The sequence below is a fragment of the Eptatretus burgeri genome, chromosome 2 (genome assembly GCF_056783735.1).
Source record: "Eptatretus burgeri isolate ZD-2024b chromosome 2, Ebu_testis_v1, whole genome shotgun sequence".
In the NCBI taxonomy this organism is placed as follows: Eukaryota; Metazoa; Chordata; class Myxini; order Myxiniformes; family Myxinidae; genus Eptatretus; species Eptatretus burgeri.
This window is the reverse complement of record NC_140962.1, coordinates 38,010,958-38,028,286: the sequence shown is the minus strand read 5'-3', so window position 1 is coordinate 38,028,286 and position 17,329 is coordinate 38,010,958. Positions and strand designations below refer to the sequence as shown.

Here is a 17,329-nt window from a genome sequence, read left to right as displayed (position 1 = left end):
TATGTTTCCCAGGTGTTTCCCAAGTTATGGCCATTTATGATACGGTTGGTCCGATCTAATTGAAATAATGCCCCAATCCAGTCCTCGTTTACGCACCTACGGGCCCGCCCCTATGGGCCCGTACTAGTTACTCTAAAGCAAGGAGGTAGAAACTAGTAAATGTACCCAAAGGGTTAATATGAAACATCCAGAAGGTGTTAATATATGCAACTAAAGGGGTAAATTGGTTGAAATTGGTCAATTGATACCGTCTGACAATGTCTAGTCATGTTTTGGTCAAGTAATTAGCGAATAATAACTTTTATGAGAAAAAGCCGACTTTTGCCATTTTGCTCATAGACATAAAGGGGTTAATTCCAAAATTCTCTGTCTCCACCTCACATGGCTTGATTATCAAAAACTTTGTTATATAGTACTCTTAAATTTGTGTTTGTGTCATTCATTTATATTGGTTTGGGTACAGCAGTTCCATTTATACCCACAGCCCCAAGATTTTTACCTGACCCTTCTGAGCGTGACCTTTTGACCCCTCAACCTGCACTCAGTGACTCCATCAAAATGTTTCTCCTAGCAAATTGTAGCCCAGCCCAAACCCTTTCTTCTGATACCTAAAATGTTGGTAAACAACAATAGGAACATGTTCAAATAATGAATTCCATTTCCCCTACCCCTAATTTTTGGGCCGAATTTCGTCATGGTGACACATGATAAATTGAGCCAGATGAGCACTTTCGCAAGAGAGTTGGCCGAGCAGGCCACCCCAGTCATGTGCGCCAAGGTCAAATCTACCAAAAAACATCTAGGACAAAAGTATGTTCTTTCATGACTACCCCTCTCCAAGTTTCTGGGCTCTGGCACCCCTACTATGTGCTGTCTCTTTCACAACCACCTATTTGTTTGAGTGCTGTACAGTACTGTCAGCACCATCACCACATTCTGCTAAAATTGTACATTTGTCTGTTTATCTCCTTGACATGAAGGTTTGAAGCCTTACTGTAATTCACGGACAGGTGTGCGTTTAGTTGTCACGATATTCCTCCCACAGTTCTGGGTCAATTACATCCAGGCTTGCTACGTAGGATCAGCATGACCCCATTTAGTGCACAGGGGTGTTTTTATCTTTGCTGGTGGTCTTGGGGGTGGGATGCAAATTGTTCATGTAAATGTGTATCATGTAGCACCACTCCAGGTGGGAAAGGGTAGTACAAGTCACCACCTATTACAATAGGACAGTGAAGTGTTTTGAATTATACAGTGAGAGGTATTTTGGAGAGTTGTTTTAAATAAGGATAATAATACAACCCCCCTGGCTGCTCCCATAGAGAGTGGATGTTTCTCGTATTTAATAATAAATTCTGAAAAAGAACATTAAATAGTTGAACATGCAAAGCAATATAGTACAAAAGCTTCCTTCACCAGCCAACCCCACGAGGTGGGAATAATTGTGGTCTTGACACTCATTATGTCCAGTGCCTAAATAAAGTCTACACCCCCTTTCAAAATTTTCACCTTTTGTTGCTTTATAGCCTGGAAATTAAATTGTATTAAGCCAGACTTTCCCCGCCTTTATTTACACATCATAAGCCACAACTTCCATGAGAAAAACAAATTCTACAAATTTCAGAAAATTTAAAAATACAAAACCACAATATCTTGGTTGGATAAGTGTCCACCCCACCCCCCACCACAAAAAAAAATTTGAAAGGGGTGGTAGACTTACTATAGGCACTGTTTAGTATTTTGCCTTGAATAGTTGTTTGGGCTTCTGCTTGGTGTAATTTGACCATGCCAATTAAAGTTATTTTTGACAAATGACTCCATTCTATTACAGAAGCTAGCGCTGGTGGCATGAAGGAAGGACCAAGAGAGGAGCGGAGCGTGGGGGGGGGGGGGAGTGGCAGGCCGAAGGACCCTCCAGTCAGAACTTTCGGGTGGCGCAAGCTCAACCAGGCTAGCGCAAAGTATACAGGGCTCAACATGTCCTCATCTTCTTCTTTCCTTATCTCAATCTTGCTCCTCACCCATCTCTCTTTTCACATTAGATGCATGATTGGCACCAATGTTAATATGAAGTTGCTAAGCGACTGCATAAGGATCCGATGGCACGGGTGTCGATTATGGGATAAAGGGAATGTACACATGCCTGGAAATACGTGCCTATTCAGTAAACACCATTTACAAAGAAGTCGCGTCTTGCCTTCTGTCCATTTTGGTGGTGATGTAAGGCAGCTGTCGGTGATTGGCCAGATTTTAATTGGGCTTATAGATTGCAGGAAGCAGTTACACATTTAGTTCTGCTCAACCGACTAATTAAGATCTGTTGCGTGATTGCCGGCATGATACTCGCCCACACTCGGTATTCTTTGTATGGTGACACGACTGAGCGTAGGATTCCACGGGAAGTTCTGGGGGGACTGGGTATCATGGTCTTTAAATCTCTTTGGAGTTATCCGGAGGCAACGTCCCCGTAGGTCTTCATTCCACCTCCTGAAACCCACTCACGTCTGCAGACAGCAGCCAACAACAGCAACTTCCGTGTGCGTATGTTATTCCCGCCTTTTCGTGGAGTCAGCTGCAGAACATTTTGACCCAAGTCTTTCATGGACTGGCTGGCCAGGCCTGTAGTTCGCCTGAAGTTATATAATCATTAAATTAATAGACTGGATAAATGGGGTGTTAATATAGCACAAGCACGATGGGTCAAATCACCTCCTCCTGTGTTAAAGTTCCTTGTATGCATCTTTATGTTTGAAGGTAGCAGGAATTTGGAATTTGGCAAGGATACCGGTATTACCCCACAAGCTTGGCAAGAAATACAATTGTGGGATATTTCCATGTTTTCTAACTCATGAAAACAGACGGCACACCCAGTTCAATATTCGTCTGATGGACAGCATACACAGGGCGGCAAAACCCTGCCTGCGAAGCATCACCTGACAATTTATCATTACGCCAATAATCAAATCTAGACTAGACAGCTCAAAGTTAATTGTGCTATTTCTGCACCATGGTGTGTTCAATTCTTCACATATAAATAAGGTAACAAAATAGAAATTGCACACAAGATGGTGTCAAACTTTGAATGGAAAGAGCAACATGGAAGGCATTCATTTATTTGATAATTACACATATCAGGACACCTGCAGCTTTTTTGCAGAGAGGCGAAAGGAGGCCTTGCCAACACAGGCCTTTGCTGCATTCCGCTGGTTGATCATCTCACGGATCCTCTTTTCCAAGTCAGGTGGAACTACAAGCTGCCAAAGAGGTTGCAAAACCAAAAGGAATATGTTGTGAGATACTCCAAGGGACCACACCAGCTCACCTTCACACATTAACAATAATATTTGAATAGCAAGATAAAAGTTGCCATATCAGTTCATGGATTTTTTTTTTAATAGAACCATATTATATCCTCCTAGTATTCATTTGCAATTGATCACTGGCTTTGCCACAAATACAAAGTTTTATTACAGACCCTAGGCATCAAAACAGCAACACATATCAAACAAACAGTTTCAAATGGAGCACCTAACAGCCATTAGAGCATTTAAATTGCATCAGGTGTGGCAATAAATGTGAATTCCGACTCCCAGATTGCCGGCTCAATTACAGAAGACGCCATTTGCATTTTGCTTCCCCCCATCGCGACCCCGTTTAGAATCCCTTGCTGGACCACGGGCAACTTGCTCGTATGTTCGATATTCTGTTTCAGACAATTCAAAATGGTGGTTTATCAACAACTGATGGATGAGAATTATAACAGAGGTGTCAGCAGATTCTGTTATCATCATTTTGCATAACTGTCTTGCCACCATCCTTTAAGAGAGCAAAGGAGCATTCAGAAAATAGAAACCCATATGTCAATAAAATGGTTATCGATAGTTTCCCATTAATATTTAAACAGAGCTAAAGTTTTACATATGGATTTGAGACAGGGTAGAGAAAGGGTGTGCAAAAAGAAACAATTACTACTCATACATACATATCTGCATGGAATTAGAACGATGTCCAAATAATTGGAACATGCATGCAAAGATGGCATATTTAAAGGGTGTCAATTTATTTTATTTTTCATAACTTGATAATAGCCCAATCTTATATTTCTAAGCTCAAGTCTGAACTTTCAAACCTCTCTCCCTCCTCAAAATCCTGGTGGCATCTAATCAAATCTGTTTCTGGTGTATGTTCCCCCTCCATCCCCTCACTTACCTCAAATGGCCGCACTGCTGACACCGCACGTGAAAAGGCTGAATGCCTAAACTCGGTGTATGCAGCTAAATCTTGTGTCCAAAACCCATCGCTTTTTCTACCCACCTTACCCAGTCGCGCCCAGCTGTCCCTGGACTCTGTGTCCTTTTCTCCTGGCAAGGTGGAGAGCTTGCTCCAAAAACTCGACTCAGATTCTGCACCCAGTCCAGGCGGCATCAGCCCACGTGTCTGAAAAACCTGCTCTTCTGCTCTTGCTCACCCTCTCTCTGTTCTATTCACCCTCTCATTTGCTCAAGGTCATCTGCCATCCGCTTGGAAATCAGCAAACATTACTGCCCTGCATAAAAAGGTGCAAAAATAGAACCCTGCAACTACAGACCAATCAACCTTCTCCAAATCATCAGCAAGATTATGGAATCCATCATCGCTTCAGACATTAAATCCTTCCTCTTCTCCAATGGCTTGATTTCTGATCATCAATTTGGTTTCAGACCAGGTAATTCTACCCTGGATATGCTGCTTTTGCTCTCCCAACAATGGATGGAGGTACTCAATGCAGAACATGAAATCAGAGCCATTTCCCGAGACATATTGTGTGCTTTTGACACGGTCTGGCACCCTGCCCTGCTCACCAAACTCTCTTCCGATGGTATCCAAGGCCATCTCCACTCATGGCTCGCAGACTTCCTCTGCTGTCGCAGTCAACGTGTGGCACGAAATGGAGTTATTTCATCCCCTCTTCCTGTCCAGGCTGGAGTTCCTCAAGGTAGCATTCTGGGCCCTGTTCTTTTTCTGGTTTTCATCAATGATCTCTCCCACTCTCTGGAAAACCTTCTTTATCTCTTTGCTGATGACTCCACCCAATGCCGTACAATGGGTCATCCCTCAGACCGGCATGCAGCAGCTTCTTCGCTCACTGCAGATATGGGTAAAATCACAAACTGGTCCAACACATGGAACATGTCTTTCAATCCGGACAAATCTCACACTCTCACTATGTCTCTCCGAAAGAACCGTTCAGACCCCCCCATCCACTTTCTCAACAATCCTCTGGAAGAGTCCTTTCTTTCAAGTTTCTGGGTCTCACTATCTGCCATGACCTTTCCTGGGAAAGCCACATTTCAAACCTCGCCTCCAAAGGAATCCTCCGTCATGCAAAGTCCTTCCTTGGCCCACATGAGCTCCTGACCACTTTCAAAGCTTTCGTCCGCAGTCTGATGGAGTACTGCTCTCCCCTATGAGCTGGTGCTCCTACCTCCCACCTTTCTTGGCTTCACGCTGTGGAAATCAAGGCATTTCGGATCATTGGCATCTCCCGCGATGAGGCCGAGTTTTTGGGCCTCTCAATCTCTCACCGCAGGCTAGCCGGTGGTCTTTCTGTCTTCTGCCGTCTCCTGTCCAGCCTCGCGCCCCCCCCGCTCTCTCTGCGATTTGTCCCCACCACATTTCCGCAGGGCGCTCAAGGTCCACGAACAACCCCCTTCTGGTAAAACTACTAAAATCACCAATCACTGCTCACCTTCACTCTTTCATTCCTCTTTTTTTCCTGCCTTTGGAATAAACTCCCTCACTCTGTTCAATCCCATTCTTCCCTCCAAGCCTTCAAAACAGCTGTTCACCACCACCTATCATCTCCCATCCAAATCCTCGATCTTTTATACCCCCGATAATCCACCCAAGCCCACCTCCTTCAAATTCCCTGCTTTCCTTCCTGAAAGTGCCTGTAATGTCCATGTTGTATACCCCATGTTCCCCACCCCATCTCTCTCCCTTCTACAGATCTCCGAATGTCTCTGTTCCCCACTGTTTTGTCCTTCCCACTCCCGCCCCTCTTGTCTCATGCCCCCCTTGCTGTGCGTTGTGTGTTAGCTCTCATACGAGCCTTGACAAGGTATACAAAAAAATATTTAAAAAACCCAGAACACTCTTCCCTATGCAAAATCTAGTTGTGGCTCCCCGAATAATACATCAAATAGTACTCTCCAGGTATGTACTACACTTATGGCAAAATATCATAAATCATGCAAAATGCAGGTGATCGTAGGTATATTTGAATATTGCAGTGCAGTGACTGGTGCACATCCTGAGGAATCCCAAAACTAAATAATGATGATAAAAATGAAAACAAATAAATGAATAAACCAATTTTTAGGTCATATCTCGATCTTAAACTTAAAGAGATGACCTTATAAAATGGGTCTTGATGTCCGTCCGTTAAGTTTTTATGCCTCATCCCTTATCAACCAGTTGATTGTTCTGAAACTTGGAAAATTAATACCAGACAGTAGCCTGCACAATCTCCCGGGCTTCAATATTCCGATTTTGGATCAGAGGGGCTCACAGGGGGGTTACCCAAAATGAGGGTTACCCCCTGAAAAACTTTGGATCCCTACTCGTCCCTGATTTATCAAACATTTGCTCTGAAACGCAATACAATCCTTCTACTCAATGGTACACAAGATCGCTCTGTTTAGATTTTTCGACTTCGGATTGGGGGGGGATGGGGGGAGTGGTGGGGGGGGCTCCCAGGGGGGTTCCCCCAAATTGACAACAGTCGAACATCCATGACATTTCCCAGATATGGAATTCAGCAAAAGTCTGAACTACAACCTCAAGAGATGACCATCAGCCCACTCGAGGCTATTTTTGTTTTGTTTCTTTACAGGAGCAAGGTAGATCTGACAGTGGGACAAACAGCAAGGGAATGAACAAACAGGAGGAGAGGAGAGGAGAGGGAGGAGCAGGAGAGGAAACACTGAAATTAGCAAGCAGGATGGTTGGGTTAGGAAAGATTAATGGGGGTAATAAAGATCATGAGAAAGATTTGGGGATGACAAGAGATAGCAGTGCTTGAAGCTCTGGAGGGAAAAGTGAGACAGAGTAGCCTATGGAAGGTGATGAACTGGAAAGACAGCGAGAGCGAGAGCGAGAGCGAGAGAGGAAACAGAGTAACATACAAGCAAGATTTTTGGGTGTTGTCGGGTTGAGAGTTAAAATTATCGCAGGTAGGGATGGGGGATGACGAGGTGGTAGTGCATCACCTGCTTGAAACCACAGCGTGAACGGTGTGATTGAATCACCTCTAGAAGGCAATTCTATAAATGAGAGAAAAGAGGAACAAAAGAGTGGAAGTGGGCAGCAAGCCAGAATGTTGATAATTTAAGTAGAAGGGGGTTACCGTTAAAAAATAAAAATAAAAATAAAAAAACATTTAAAATGCATCATGGAGGAACTGAAAAAGGCAGAGTGCTGAGAGTGAGAGCAGATAAAGCTAGACCAGATGAGAGATGTATAAAAAACAAAAAATAAGAGGCACGAAGCTTTATAACTGTGAGTAGTTATGGCTGGGTACCATGCCCCCACTCCCCCCCCCCCCGCTTTGATACAACCCCGCTTCGAACGGACACCTGACCCACGCTTTGAAAGGGAGTGGAGATTAAAGAATTCAGAAGAAGCCTTGAAAGGGAGTGTAGATGAAAGGGATCCCGCAGATGTCACATCACAAGTTAGGCCGTGCCCACTTTTGCACCTTGGGACTTTCCACAACCATCGCTGCACACGGGCTGTCCTGCGGATTTTTATTTTCACAATGCACTCCACAGTTTTCTTTCTCCTTTGCTCTTTTATGCCATGCAGTTTTCCCATGCTCACTCTCCTCACTCCAATCTCGTACACACACTCCACCTGCATTCAGTTCCTTGCACCCGTTTGCTCTCATGATCCACTCCATGGTTTTATTTCTCCCTCACTCTCATACACCGCAATTTCCCATGCTCAGTCTCACTCTTTCCATGCACACAAGCCGTCCAACGGTGTTCCTGCAGCCGGTTCCATTCGTGCCAGGCATCATGCGAGCAGCACTTGCATCTCGCAGCACGTCGGGCCTCTGTCATTGGCTCTCGTGGGCCACTTTCACAACGTGGGACTTTTCACACCCATCTCTGCACACCACTTATGCACACGGCTGACACAGGCTGTCCCACTGTTTCGCACAACACTCATTCACACAATCCACTCCAAGGTTTTCTTTCTCCCTTGCTCTCAAACCATAAAATTTTCCCATGTTCACTCACTCTTTCCATGCACACAAGCTGTCCGACAACGGTCCCGCGAGTACCACTCGCATCTCACAGTACATCGGGCCTTTGTCATCAACTCCCATGGGAAAAAAATTCGAACAAATTTTATTTTCAATCCCTTTACTTGGTCCCCTTCGAGCCGTTCACGGTCAGGTAATTATTCTGGTGCAGAGAGTTTACCGTTGATCGGACAAGGTTTTTTTTGTCCAACATGGCTGCGAGACCGATGGCCGATGATGTTGAAATTTAAGCAATATTCCCCATGCCGAGTCGATCATATTAAAAAGTATATTTCGAGGAAACCACTTCACTTACCATGCTATACGTTATGAATACAATCCACTGCTCTTGGAACATATAGTCTGATAATGATGATGTCATCAGTGAGATGAGGTTGCAGCCACATTGATTTCAGGGAAGATATTGAAAAATTATATTTTGGAAACAGCTGGTAGCGATTGATTCAAAACTTTGCAGTTATGATCCACTACCCTTGTTCCATGTAATGTGACGTGGTTCAGTTTGATTCGTTAAGCGGTTTCAGAGAAAACGTTTTTAAAGTTTTGGTTTTCAAACAAACATGGCTGCCAAACCACATGACCTATGGCATTGAAAATTTGCACTCTGTCCATGATTGGGTAGAGGATCACATGTGAAGTTTTGTCTTGATCTGATTATGTTCGTTTTTCCATCCAATATGGCAGCCATACCACGTGGCCTATGACGTCATCATTTTCACACTGAATGCAGCAATGGTGTTCGATGATATTTGGTAAATTTAGCTTCAATTGGATAAGGGGTTCCAGAGAAACCAATATTTAATACTTTTCTTCAATCCAATATGGCCACCGAACCAGGTGACCTATCAATTATTCTTTAACACCCTAGTATCCCCAAGTCATGGGGAACATGATTGTGAAGTTTCCTCTCAATCCGTCCAGCCGTTCTGGAGAAGATTTTAAGGTTTTATTGTAAATCCAAGAGGCTGCCAGACCATGTGACCTATGATGTCATAGTTATCAAACTTTATTCAGCATGGCTACTCGATCATTTGGATGCAGTTTCACTTCGATCTGTAAAGTAGTTCTGGAGAAGATTTTTTTCCTTTAAAAAAAACAAACAAACAAAAAAAACAATATGGCTGCCAAACCACGTAACAGATGACGTGATAAATTTCCATTTGGTCAGAGATTATGTGTATGAAATTTCAGGTTCTTAGGACAAGGATATCATGAAAAACTATTTTGGCTGCTCTACCACTTTACCTATGATGACACAAGGTCCTTATTCCCCATTGGCAGTTGAATGTGATGTGCTAAGTTTCAAATTTTTCCAATCAGCAGTTTCAGAGATATAATTTTTTGTTGTTGTTTAATCCAAGATGGCTGCCATACCACATGACCTATTATGTCATAATTATCATTAAAATATTCTATATGGGTAGTCAGTCCTATCCTGAAAATTGTGTCAATAGAACAAGCGCTTGCTGAGAAAAAAAATGTTGAAGAAATAATCGAGCAAATAAATTTTAAAAAGCCAAAAAAGGGAATAACAATAATAACAAGTGGTGCCAGGCACAACAAATCCCGCCCATTTAAGGCATAAAGTTATTTTGGGGATCAAATTTTAATTTGATACATCCTTAACCTGAATGTTGATTATAAGGAATAGAATAAGGAATATTTTAGTCTTAGTTTGAAGTCAATTAAACCATTTTTGACGAAGTTATGAACGAAAAAGATTGACCTTTTCGTGACCTGACCTTGACCTTTGACCTAATTGGACCCAAAAGTTAATGGGGTCGTCTGAGGTTCATTTCCCACCTGTGGATACAATTTGACAGTGTTTGACCCAGCCGTTTTCCCGTAAAGTTGTATTTTCGTAGCCATGTTTTAGTTTTAATGGAAAATTTGAAAGTCATGACCGATAGCCATGACCCCCCAAACCTTCGGAATCTTCACAAATATGCATTTTTCACTATAGGAATGGGTAGGATTATAAGTGACAAATAGAATAAGGTTCACTAAAAGCTTAGCTTGAAGTAAATCAGATCATTTTTGACAAAATTATGAGTGAAAAACGATTTTGATCTTTTCGTGACCTTTACCTTGACCTTTGATCCAATTGGACCCAAAAGTTAATGGGGTCGTCCAAGGTTCATTGCCCACCTGTGGATTAAATTTGATAGTGTTTGCTAAAGCCGTTTTGCCGTAAAGTTGCTAACAGACAGACAGACAAACAGACAAACAAACCGGACGATTACAATATCCCGCTCCCTCCCTCCGGGAGGGGGCGGGATAATAATAATAATAATATTTTTTTAAATAAACAGAACAGAAACAATAGGGTATCACAGCTTGTAAGGTTAATGGTACCCTAAAAATAAAAACAGATGCTACCAACCTGTCTGATGTGAAAAGAAGGCTCATAGTAGAGCTTGTACATAACATACAGGACAAAGACATTTGTAAAATATTATAGCCTGGCATTGTAATTCAAATTACTGGGACAGGAGTAGAAAATACATGAAGTATATGGGATTTAAACCTATGTTTTAAGCATTATGAGCTGTTGGTTTCAATGAGAATATAAAACGACCAACCCATCTTGGATGTTCTAACAGTATTTGGTCACAAACAAAAGTAGACTTTGCTGAAAATCCAGAAATTATGCAAGGACATGTTCAGAAGAATTATTGTCTCTTTTATCACGTGTTGCACTCATAGAATTAAACTGTTCTTCAATCCTCAAATCATTAAACAGAAGCATTGGATATTATTAAGAGTCAAAAGGTTCCCCCCCCCCCAGACAATAACAGCTCTTTTTAGAGTCTTATCCAATCTATCTTTTTTTGGGGGGCAGACTATGGAATTGCCCTTCTTCGGTAAACTGAATTACAACACTGAATTTTGTTTCATAAAGTTACATGGTTAGAGAAAGGTTTCTCTATGGGAAATGAACAGCATCCCATTCGAGACTGGTTATTATTCAGGGTTCTTTGGACTTTGAAAAGTACCTGAACAATTGATAACGTAGATTATAGGTGTTTGTAATCCAGTTCAACCCTTTATCTCGATGATGGGGGGAAAAAAGGGTTCAATATATTGATAAGATCACACCAAATTGGTCAGTGCACATGTACATTACCTATGCCATTTAATTATGACAAATTTATGAAAAGATGACTGGAAAAATAATTAAAAAAAATTACCCCCGTGTGGGGGTGATGGTCATCTCCATGTTTTTTACTATCATAATCGATGAACTGTTGCCAGATATCTCCTAAAATGACAGACGAGATAGGTTTTGAAAATGGCGACTTTCACAACTTTCGTAACCTCATGTCCTTGACCCTGACCTCGAATTCGGGAAAAAAAATATATCGTTGGGTATCACTCATCGACCTCCACCCACATACCAAATTTCATCAAGATCGGAAGTAACAAGTTCTTTGTACCGGGAGGTGTTTTTGACCATCTTCCAGGTTACGTGGCGGCCAAACGGGACGGAAATTCAAAAATCTGTCCAGTTAGATACAAGATAATATTTTTTACTATCATAATCAATAAACAGTTGCCGAATATCTTGTAGAATGGCAGACTAGATAGGTTTTGAAAATGGCGATTTTTATAACTTACGTGACTTCGTGACCCTAACCTTGAACCCGGACAAAAGTTATATCGTTGTGCAACACTCATCGACCTCTACCCACATACTAAGTTTCATCAAGATCGGAAAGAAAAATTGTTGACGGAGGGACGGACATTTGGTCTGGCTTTATTACATCATCTCGGTAGAGATGACCTAAAAAGGACCATGAAAATTTTGATCTATTTGGTTACCGAATGATAAAATAAACAAATGATAATTAAAATCGCAAATATCCAAATCTATTAGCAATACCGAGAGTTAACACACTTGTTAACAAGATGTTATCAAACTTATTTTTAAAAAGGTAACTTTTGTCACTTCAATCTCGTGATAAATTTTAAATGGAGGGTTTAATCACAGTTTCCAAGTAATCACGAAGATTATAATTGTGTACCTCTTGGTGGCTTTTTGCAACATTTTGAGAGAAGAGTTCATTTAAATGCCAGCTTAGATGACTGAATCAGGTTGAGATCCAAACCGTTTATTTATAGCTCAATTATACCTTGGAAGTGAATGAGTAACACCACCATAAATAAATATAAACATAAAATTTATCAAAGGCATCCAACAATAGAAACTAAAAGACTTGCATCAAACTCTGATTAGCTACATTTCTCCAATCAGCAAGCACCTTTAATGTGCAGGCATGCAATCGATGCATTATCCAAAGCAAAATGGGGGGAAAAAAATCCTGGTTTTAAGTGACAAGATTACAAAGATCAGTTTGAATGGTGCCAAAAAGTAAAAAAAAAAAAAATTAACGATACATTTCACAGTTCATTTAAAAAATTCATCCAAATGAAGTGCAACCCCCCCCCCCCCAACCCGTTTAAAAAATAAAAGAGAAAAAGTCAACAAAACAGTCTGCATTGTGCTGTTCAGGAGGTGCACATAGAGCACCTGCTTTTATTTTATTGCAGAGAACTTCCCCAAATAATACTAATGACAGTGAAAGCTGTCCCACTTAAAGGTTGTATAACAAAACAGAATGGTGTATTTATTTATTATCCAGAAAATTTTAATCATACATTTAATAAGTCGTCTTTCCACCTCTGAATTAGAGTGAACAAGCTCAAATGAGCTAAGATCCTCGTCCTCTTAATGATGATGTCATTGTGATGTATCAGGTTTGCGATAAATTGTCTGTGCTAATGCCCAGCTTGATTCCTGCAAACAAAATTCAAACAGCTTGCCTAGTTTTGAAGATAATGGCATAGGCGATTTCCATTAGCGGCAATATTATGACGTCAACTTTTTTCGAGGAAGGAACTTTTTTTCAACATGTATACTTAGCTTTCTCAGCATGTATGTTTATTAAATTATTTCTCAAAAAGAACTAAACTAAGTTAATTTGCATTTTACATGATTATAAATTTGATTTCAATAATGTAGTTTCCACAATACAAAATGTAAACGATTCAGTCTGGCAGAGGTATGCGCTCCACCGAGTGTCATTCTAGTATTGTATTTTCAGACCAAGATACAGTACAAATCTTCAGATTGTAAATAAATATATTTATTTATTTATTAACAACAAAAGGTGTTATTGGTACCCTTCCAAATAATAACATCTCCTTATCGCAAAGTTTCCAAAAATAAAAAAAGGGAAGGATGTAGAGGTGTTGGAAGTCAAAAAAATAAATAAATAAATAAATAAACGAGAGCCAGTCATATTTCAGAAATCAGTTGTTACACTTATACTTATTCTTGATTGCACATGGTGATAATGGATTTCTAAAAATAAAACAAAGAGAAAAGAAGAATTTCAAAGAAAAGTTTGGAGTATTTCAGATTGCAGTTGTGCATGTAATCCAAGCAATTACAAAAGTAACAGGTTGTATATACTCTCTCAACAGCCGTACCTTCAAAATCCCTCCATCCTTGCTCGATACATTAACGTCGACGAGCCCAGAGCTGAAGCTGTACACCTTTGGAGCTGGAGATAAAATAAGCGTACACAATGAAACTTTTAACTAAAATTGCAGTGGTAGCACTGATAAATATATAATGAAGAGGAGAAACACCAGCAATGATACCAAATTAAAATTATTAAACAAAAACTAGAAAGTTAATAAAATTGTTCACAGATGTGCAAAGATAAAATATAAACTTTACCTCCATTAATAATGATCTTGAGGGTGGTCAAACTTAAACATAATATTGCAATTAATTCCTTCTATATTTTAAAAGCATATAAAATTTCAGGCCTTGGAATTCTAGAAATAGAAAATAAACCACAACATACAAAAGTAATACAAGCATCTAAATGTACAAGTAAAATTTCTAAGAAAAATGACAAGGTTTCATGACAAGTATTCTGGACAAAATGACAAGGTTCAATCACAAAGCCAGTTTTAGCATCGCTTCTCTTATTTGAATGAAACTTTGCAGGAAGCAACCTGATCAGCTCCATGTGATAGAATTGGGGAATAAAATGCTTGGTAGAAAGAATCAGCTGACAACAGCAATATAATGAGAAGGCAAGTAATAAAAAAAACAACATATATATATATATATATATATATATATATATATATATTTATATATATATATATATATATATATATATATATATATATATATATATATATATTTATTTACACAGTGCCTCAAAAAAGTCCACACACCCTTTCAAAATTTTCACCTTTTGTTGCCTTATAGCCTGGAATTAAATTGCATTAAATCAGACTTTTTCCATATCGCAACCCACCACTTCCACATGAAAAACAAATTCTACAAAATTCAGAAAATTACTTAAAATACAAAACTAGAATATCTTGGTTGGATGAGTGTCCACCTCCCCCTTTATCACAGCAATTGACAATTAGCTCAGGTGCAACCAATCACCTTCAAAATCACACACCAAGTTAATTGGCCTCCACCTGTGTTAAATTGTTGCGATTTTGAATATTTCAGAATAAAATCAGGTGTTCCTGTAAGATTCCTCTGCTGGGTAGTGCATTTCACAGCCAAGAATCAACCACGAGCATCAAGGCGCTTTCAAAAGACCTCACGGGATAAAGTTGTGGAAAGGCACAGATCAGGGGATGGGTATAAAAATATTTCAAAGGTCTTGAATATCCCTTGGAGTACGGTCAAGACAATCATTAAGAAGTCGAAGGCACATGGCACTACCAAGACTCTGCTTAGATCAGGATGTCCCTCCAAACTGGATGACCAAGCAAACAGGAGACTGATAAGAGAGGCCACCAAGAGGCTAATGACAACTTTGAAAGAGGAACAGGCATTTATGGAAAAGACTTGTCACTGTGTGCATGTGACAACAATATCCCAAGCACTCTTCAAGTCTGGTAAGAAGGAAATAAAACTCAAAAAGCCCACCTTGAGTCCCATTTGAGGTGTGCAAAAAACCACTCCAGAGATTCTGAAGCCATGTGGCTAAAACGTTTTGTGGTCTGATGAAACAAAGATGGAACTTTTTGGCCTAAATGCAAAATGTCATGTTTGGCACAAACCCAACACTGCACATCACCCATAGAACACCATCCATACTGTGAAGCATGGTTGTGGCAGCATCATGTTATGGGGATGGTTCTCATCAGCAGGGACTGGAGCACTTGTCAGGGTAAAGGGAATATGGATGGAACAAAATACAGAAAATTCCTAGAGGAAAACCTGCTCCCCTCTGCAAAAAGCTGAGATTGGGATGGAAGTTCACCTTTCAGTATGACAACGACCTGAAGCACACAGCTAAAGCTCCACTGGAGTTGCTGAGGAACAAAAAGATAAATTTCCTTGAGTGGCCCAGTCAGGGCCCCGACCTAAATCCAATCGAAAATCTGTGGCATGACTTGAAGATTGCTTTCCATCAAAACTCCCCACGTAATATGACTGAGCTTGAACAGTTTTGTATAGAAGAATGGGAAAATATTGCCCAATCAATGTGTGCAAAGTTGCTGGAGACCGATCCGGACAGACACAGCTGTATTTGCTGTCAAAGGTGCTTCCACCAAGTTTTAACTCATGAGGTGGACACTGATCCAACCAAAATATTCTAGTTTTGTATTTTTTATTAATTTTCTGAAATTTGTATAATTTATTTTTCACTTGGAAGTTGTGGGTTATGATGTGTAAAAGTCTATTTATAAAAAAGTTATAAAAAGGTTATAAAAAGTCTAATTTAATTCCAGGCGATGAGGCAATAAAAGGTGAAAATTTTGAAAGGGGGTGTAGAGTTTCTGCAGGAACGTGTGTGTGTGTGTGTGTGTGTGTGTGTGTGTGTGTGTGTGTGTGTGTGTGTGTGTGTGTGTGTGTGTGTGTGTGTGTGTGTGTGTGTGTGTGTATACATATATATCAAAATGAAATCTGTAAAAAACACAGAAGTACACACTGCAAAAAACAGTCAACTGCTACACTTTGTCAGACTACAGGCTATAGAGCCATTTTGGCAATGCCAAACACTCCCGCTCAGCCATTGAATTAATACCAGGTGGGGTTTACTCAGCCAATCACCCTTCTGAGGTCAGCAAAATGAGTGCCAGCTTGTTTTTGGTATTGTTGAGCCATTCGAGTATCCTGCGTCGGAGGGGCGAACCGTCCAGGATTGCGCCAAATAGCCCAGGAGAGTTCTGCGGCGGCAGCGACGCTCTGTACAGAGTATTGCCCCAATGGATGGATGGATGGATGAGTGGATGGAAACACCCTTTCCACCCTTGCAATGGGAACCAATTTCTGACTCGCTAGTCATCACCAGTGCAGAGTGGATCCACCTCACGGCCACCCCCACCACCACCAGTGGAGCGTGCAAGCCGACCTGTGAGGGATTATATCCAGGTAGCACCTCTTAACTGGGATGGTAACCGTGAACCCACGTGCCACATTTAATCGAAAGGTGCTGTCCAACAAGGGGAATCAGTTTCAGCATTCAACTTGATATTATGGGTAGTACCTGCCACCAATTTCAGCAGTGGGCAGGTCTACGTTTTTTTACAGACTGCAATCAAGGCTGATATTGCATTTCAACTTTATTATTTTTATTTTCTCGTGACAAGTCAAAAACCTCTAACTCTGCAATGCATAGCTAAACAGGGTCAATGCATAACAGGTGCTCAATGATATCTCCCTCTGCACCAAATTTCATCAAAATCTCAGGACAGGTTTAATAGGAGCCAGTTCTGGATTTGACAGGAGTAAAGATGATCTTCACAGTAAGCGAAGGAAAGTTAAAGAGAACCAAATGAGTGAAGACAAGCAGAAAATTTGGACTTGGAGAATAGGACAGGGAGCAGTTTACTTAATGAACATACAGTACAACACTGTGTCCTCTCAGGATGGCAACAGATGGTTGTACAGATGTGTACAACTTCGGATGAAATAATAAGAGGCACAAAAGGCCAAACTATCCTCAATGGAAGAGAATTATGCCCTGT

At 40.7% G+C, this 17,329-nt stretch overlaps 1 protein-coding gene across 6 annotated transcripts in view; it reads right to left on the bottom strand.

Moving 5' to 3' along the window:
- Nucleotides 1–17,329, bottom strand: part of LOC147031835 (ATP-dependent RNA helicase DHX29-like) — a 186,339-nt gene that overhangs the window by 149,776 nt on the left and 19,234 nt on the right. For all 6 annotated transcript variants that reach the window (XR_015054646.1, XR_015054647.1, XR_015054648.1 and 3 more), the window contains 2 exons: nucleotides 13,802–13,875; nucleotides 3,141–3,254 (listed from right to left, as the gene is read on the bottom strand). Coding sequence is in view for 3 of the 6 variants with exons in the window: in XM_085868169.1 (XP_085724295.1) it covers nucleotides 3,141–3,254; nucleotides 13,802–13,875 (188 nt within the window). In the remaining 3 variants the exon portion in view is untranslated. The remainder of the gene's footprint in view (nucleotides 1–3,140; nucleotides 3,255–13,801; nucleotides 13,876–17,329) is intronic.